The sequence below is a fragment of the Pterocles gutturalis genome, unplaced genomic scaffold (genome assembly GCF_000699245.1).
Source record: "Pterocles gutturalis isolate BGI_N339 unplaced genomic scaffold, ASM69924v1 scaffold50205, whole genome shotgun sequence".
NCBI classification, from domain to species: domain Eukaryota; kingdom Metazoa; phylum Chordata; class Aves; order Pterocliformes; family Pteroclidae; genus Pterocles; species Pterocles gutturalis.
In genome coordinates, this window is record NW_010147739.1 from 2,127 (window position 1) to 8,617 (window position 6,491).

The 6,491-nt window shown below is 51.7% G+C and overlaps 1 protein-coding gene across 1 annotated transcript; it reads right to left on the reverse strand.

Annotated features, from left to right (window-relative positions):
• Window positions 1–408: 408 nt before the first annotated feature.
• On the reverse strand, window positions 409–5,786 carry IQCD (IQ motif containing D). The gene is made up of 4 exons (XM_010086141.1): window positions 5,172–5,786; window positions 3,712–3,945; window positions 1,981–2,052; window positions 409–714 (listed from the first exon to the last, which is right to left on the reverse strand). The coding sequence occupies exons 1-4, from the start codon at window positions 5,784–5,786 to the stop codon at window positions 409–411; spliced, it is 1,227 nt and encodes a 408-aa protein (XP_010084443.1).
• Between the last annotated feature and the right edge of the window lie 705 nt (window positions 5,787–6,491).

Below are 6,491 nucleotides of genomic sequence, written 5' to 3' on the forward strand. Positions count from 1 at the left end.
AGGACTTGTGCATCTTCCTCCTGTAGAAAGGGATGTGGTCTCTCAAATCCACACAAAGAGAAACTGTGTCAGATGAAGGGCCTCATCCTGCCCCCAGGAATTATTTTATTGCCACCTCCAGTAAGAGCAGAATTGGGACCTGACACACAAGCAAGGTACAAGCAAGGAACTTGCACCCCTGGCCCCGTCCCTCCATCAGGGCACATCCTCCTCCTCGCAGAGGTAGCAAAGCCAAACCTGGAATGGTGAGACACATCTTCACTACACTGCTTCAACAGACCCCAACGATGAGAGGCAGCCCCAGCCTTGGAGGCCTTGATGCGAATGTCCTCTCAAATCTAAAGCTTCTGTCTGGAAGAGCCCAGTCCCAGCAGAATCAGCAGCTTTGCCAGGAGGAAAGAGAGTGCATTATTTCTTGGCCTTCTTGCCCTTGCCCTTGTCCTTGCCCTTGCCCTTGCCCTTGCCCTTGCCCTTCTTCTTTTTAGGCTTGAAGACAGACCGGACCAAGTAGCCTCTCCAGAAGGCCTGGATGCAGGTGGCAGCTCGGGTCTTGGTGTTCAACTCCTCCAACTCCCTCTCCTCCTTCTCCTGACGTATCCTGCGCTCCTCCTGAATCTGGGAATACTCCTGGAGAAGCATGGCATGTTTCTCTGTCAGCAGGGATAGCTGGGCCTTCTCCTTGGCGTAGGCAGCGCTCACCTCCTCGTACTCAGCCTAGCAAGACAGCAGATACCAGGGACAGGGCATTCAGCAGCTCCTCCCTGTGCAACCCTGTGTTCTTAAACCCATCCCGAATCCAGGCAGAACCCCGACTGGGAGCTGAGCCTTTCCAGAGGGACTCAGAAGGAGACGTGTGCCCAGTACCCAGGGAATCTCATGAGATGCCAGGTCCTAGTATCCTCACGCTCCCCTGAAAAATGCTCTGAAAAATTCTGCCTGTGTTGCAAACCACACCCACCCTCAGACAGGAACTCTGACCAGGTAACACACACACAGGTCAGAGCCCATCCTGCGGATGTTCTGTGCAATAAACCCCGTCACTGAGGTTTGGGTGAGGCTGAGCCTGAGCTAACAGCTAAGAATCCGTTGAGATGAGCGGCACTGAAGCCCAGCTGATAGGCTGTACCCTGCTGAGAGCACGAGAAGAGCCGGACCAAGTCAGCCTGGAAAAGGCCAGGGACAGGCAGTTTTAATGGTGTTACTGCACTTCCAAGCTCAGCGGCAGTTTGAGTCATTCCTAATACCTTTGAGGATGCCTCACGGAGATGGAAAATTAGGGGAACCAGTGGATGTGTGTCTGCCTTAGCTAATTCTGCCCCAAATCTGCCGTGATGTGATGCTCCAGCCACCCAGCAGACAGGAAACCAAAATAATCCCGTTGTTAAACATCTGACAAGGGAGGGGATCATTTCCTACAATCAGCAGCCAGCTCCTAGGCCCCTCCCTGCGTTTTGCTTTGTTAGTAACCCAGCAGCTCTTATCTATCTCCATAAATAGGGCAGGAGCAGGACAGCAAGCAGGTGAAGTGATTCGCAGCCTGCTGTGGGTAAGTCGGATGCCAAGGCAGCACTATGCAGGCTGGTTGGTTTCTTAGCACTTGAGAGACATCTCTCAAGGGGCCAGCAAAAACAGGAGCACGATTTGGACACCAGATAGTGCCAAGAGGATTGAGGATTGAAGCAAAACTGAAAAACCCATTCCCTACAGGTGGGTGTGTCTGACAGAACCTGGCAATCCCGTTTGCCCCCAAATACTGTGGGATTTAGCAGTGAGTCCAAGTTTTTCTAAAGTCCAAGCAGCAGAGAACTCTTGAACACACAGGCAGGACAAAGACACCTTTCCTTCTAAAGCCTGTACTTCTGGATAGAAAACTGCACCTCACTTCCACGGGCTCCTGCGTAAGAGCCACGTGTCCATTTGGAGAGGAATCTACCTGAACGTATCACCTCATGGGAGAGCAAAGCACTTCAAAGCGGATACCTGTTTTTCTGCCATGTCTGTGTCGTATTTCTGGACCCAGTTCATAATTTCCATCTCCGCTCTGCACTTTCTCTGAAACACAAACAAGAGAGGTTCCTTGCAGGCACCTGGAGCCTGGTAAGAAGTAGAGCTTGAGTTAGAAAATAGTGGAGCTTTGAGCCCTGGCATCATAGGTTTAACACCTCCTCCTTGTGGCAAGCTTCCTTCAGCTGACACATATTTTGTTTGCGCTGGTTTGGGGACTCTCATGGGACATTTCCTGAGGCCAAAATGGCCTTATTTGGTTTACAGCATGGAGCTGGGTGAGGGCTGAGGACGGAAACACGTCTAAAAGGTGCATTCTGTGGGTAGGAAATGAATGTGTCTGATGGAATGCGGCAAGTAATCGACAAACTGGGGCAACCACCCTAAAACTGAAGCAACAGAGAACTGCTAAACAGGAAAATGGGACAGAAAGTACTCAAAAAGATGAAGCCTTTTAAAACAAAGAGATCTTTCTAGCTGTAGAACAGTTTAACAGTGGCTGTGCTGCAGGTACGGGCAGTTTACCCCAAGCTGCTGTACCTGTCCTCCGTGGAATCATCAAGAGAAAGCTCAGCTACAGCCCATCACAAGTGCCACCTGATTTCCAGTGTAACACTGACCCGGGATGTCCCAAGGGCTCCCCAGCCATCGTCAGGTCAGCCCTCAGCTATTTAGACCACAAGGACAATCTTGGGTCACCCAGGGCTAGAGGACATGCTAAGGAGGGGGAAAGGAGAACTTTGGGGTCAGGAAATCTCTGCCTGAGCGTTATAATGAGCTGAGCAACTCATCACCTAATACTACAGTGGCCTGCAGCCTCGGAAGAAACTGCCTGATAAAGCCACTCCATTAAAGAGGGCGTACATGGGTGCGTTTTGGATTTCGTGCTGCGGCTCTAACCTGCATTTGGTGCTTTGCTAGTGCCCAGCCCTGCTGCCACGTTGCTCTATGTGCCCCATCACCTGTGTGTGCTGTCCTGCCGTGGGAGGTCAGGGCTTGTTTGGAGTAAATAGCAAGTAGGAGCAAAATGAGAGCAAAAAATGCTCTTTTTCCAGTTCTAGATTCTCAGTGCCCTGTGTCACCAGCATGCTGTGCTCAGGGCAGAGCTGCTGATGCAGAGGCTGAGCCTGCCTGCTGCTCCTGTTTCCTATTGTATCTGCTCAGCACTGCGAAAACTGACAGTTCTCCCTCATTCAGCTCAACCCAACTCCTTGGCTCGTGTCTTCAACATAGTGCCAGACAGAGTAGGAACTGCTCAGCTCTCAACACGAGCTGCGCTCAACCCTTGATACTACAGTCAGCTCTTAACGATGGTTTTATATATAACCAATATTACATTTGCTCTGCTTACCCCACACCAAATCCCTTCCTAACTACGCCTGCCCTGTTTTGCCGTAGCCTTGCTGCTCTGTACTCTGAGCCCAACCCCTCCAGCGTGCAGCGTCCCAGCGCTGTGTGAGGGTGGTTCCAGAGCAAAGCCGGCAGGCAGGAGGAGGCCCCGTGAGCAGGCTGCTTCCCTGCTGTCGCTGCAGGGCTGCTTCCCACCGGAACCAGCAGCGCCTGAGGAGAGAGCAGGTACGCTCCGACAAACAGCATGTGCATCCCACCAGGAGCTAGCAGGAACCAAGTAATTACCCACAGCAGCCAGACCTGACAGCACTACAAAAGGTTTTAAATCTCCTGCTCTAGAGCTCTCCTCCTGTTTACCTTCCTGAGAGCCAGCTCTGACTCTCGATGCTCCAGCACGAGTGCATGGAGTTGAGCTCCCAGCTGCTGCACATCCTGCCGCAGCCTGCCACACCTGGCCCGGGCGGCTTGCAGCTCCTCCTTTTGCTGTTTTTCTCCTTCCTCCTTCATCTGCTGGATGCCAGTCTTGCAGGCTTCGGTCAGCTCTTGCATGCTGCTTTTGAGGATTCTGATCTCATTGTCCTTCTTGTGAGTCTAGACTCAGAAAACAAGGGAAAAAAAAAAACAGTGAGAAATGCCAGTGAGGCATAAGGTGGGCAGGAGAAGTCAGACAGCCCTGCAAAGGTGGAGGAGATGTAAGAGCTGCTCTAGGAGTGACGAGGACCTGCCACTGCTGGCTGAGGGCACAGAGCTGGATTTACACAGGGTGCCTTGGAAACCTGCCCCACTGCTCCTCTGGGAACCTGCCAATAAAGGTGGAGACTGAACAATCCCTCCCGAGACCCACTGGCACTGCCATCTGAGGAACAGCCACAGTCAGAGCCGCTGGAGCGAGCCCCATGGCTCCGCAAGCTTTGGATTAGGCTCAGAGCGACTGTCTGGGGGCCGCAGCTTCGTGTGCTGCCTGCAAGGGAAACCCTCAGCTGGGAGCAGTGAAACAGATTTATTCATGATGCCCTGGACAAGCTGACAAACTGCACATAAAAATCTCAAGTGTCTTGGTTCACAGATCTCTGGGGAGCAGAGGGAACGGGGAAAGCAGGCTCCTGTCTCCGCTAGCACCATTCAGCACAGCGAGCACGTGACAAAACCTTCCCCTGCAACCCCTCTTGCAGGGAGGAGAAAGAAAAGCGTACCTATGAAACAAAGGATTGCTTGTCAGGAGCTCAGGGGCTCGGATGCTGGCACAGCCCACGGGCTCCCAGGAAGAGCCTGGGAAATGCCCGTTTGTTTATCTGAATCCATATAATCACATATTAATCATAAGTGCTCCAAGGCAGCTGACGCTACAGAGCTGGAAGTCACAGCAATGTGGGTTTGAAGCAAGAGTGAAGGCAGAGCAGATATTACAAATGGATTTTAATCAGAGCAATTTCTCCCTGGAATGACTTTTCATCATTTCATCAGCAGGGAACGGAGTCTCGCACAGGCAGCTGACATTGCAGCCCTGCCAAAACACTACCACAGCAATCTGTGCCTGTCCTGTGGCTCCTTTTTAGACTCAGTGACTTGTGTCATTCCAGCTGGCCAGTGAGAGCAGGTTCAAAACATGGCAAATTCCAGTTTAAAAAAATCCAGCATGCAATAAGCATTTTTCATTGTATTTTACAACAAAAAATAGTGTCTTTAAATTTTGGGTCTGGTTTAGAAATATTTCTGGAATTTCCTCTATAGGAACTGCAAGAAAGGGATAATTTTTTAGCTTACCAAAGTTTTGCTTCAGCAACACTTTGTTGGAAAACCTTCCCACAATATCATACCTCCTCCTCGCAAGTCCGGATCGCTGCTGCCAGTTCTGCCCGTAAAGCTGTGATTGCTTCAGTGTTTTTCTCAATCTGGAGGGAGAGGTCTTCCATGAACCGAATCTTTTCTTCCTCTTCCACAGGACTAGTCAGGAGTCTCTCGAGCATTAAATTCCTGAACTCCCTGAAGGCTTTGATAAACACTTCAGCTGGTGACTCTCTTGTCCGAATTTCATATTTCAGAGCCTGGCAAAGTGAAGGGTTGGCCAGCAAGAGCCTCAGGACGTTTCTAACAGAACATTTCAGCCGTTGCTCTAGCAAGCAGAGACGGCTCCATTGTTCCTTGGTGCCCATGGTGTTCTCTTCTCCAGAGCTGGCAAGCAGGTGCCGCACTTCAGTGGAAAGCCTTTGGTGCTCAGTCAGCTTGTTTGTGATCTCAGGTCCCAGCATATCCACAAACCTGTCCAGAGAGTCGATGATCCATGGGACCAAACTGCTCAGCTCCAGCTTGGCAATCATCTCATCCAGGACAGTGATGATTCTTTCCGTCTCAACGCTATTGGGTTTTAACTGACGTGGCTCTGACATCTTTATGGCATTTAACATGGTTGTTGCCTTCTCTGGAGCTGCCATCCCCTTTACCAGGGGCTTGTTTCTTTGCTTCACGTCCTGAGATGGTACTTGGAGCACAGCTGGGTCCCCTGTTGCCATGGCTTCAGTTAAACACTTTTAGTTGAGTGTTTTGAGGTCTAGAGAGGACACAACATCTCTTACACGAGGTGAGACTCTGTCAAAGAACATTGAGGCCCCTCTTCTGCTGCTGTGACATATTCTTCTTTCTTGGATCTTGTCTCTAAAAGGAAAGTATAGTGACAGAGTTAGAGAAACAAGATAACTAGGGAAAATGTGGGAGTTTCAGATTGCACCAGGGTTCTCCCTGGGTCTGGGCACACGGTCAGGACATGGGGTCTTGCATCCAAACTGGTCCCTGTCCCAGAGAGTCCGTTAAACACCCAGCAGGAGGGAGGAGAGCGATGGACTCCCGGCTTTCAAGGGTGGTGGGGAGAAAGCTCCCAACGGCTCCTAAGCAGCAGCTGAGGCGGAGCAGCATGCACTGCAGCTCTGCAGCCCCTGGAGGTGTGTGGAGAGGGGCTGGCAGGTCCCCGGGGCCACCCTGGAGGGAAGGGCAGGGTCCCCACTGTGACACACGCACCTCCATCCCTCTGGGCCTGGCTCTGCCAGCAGGACGAGGGGGGAGAGGGGTCTGGGTGTCTGGAAGGGATGCGCTGACGGGGACAAGGGTAAGAGGAGGGGACAATGAGGGGGGCAGCTGTGGGG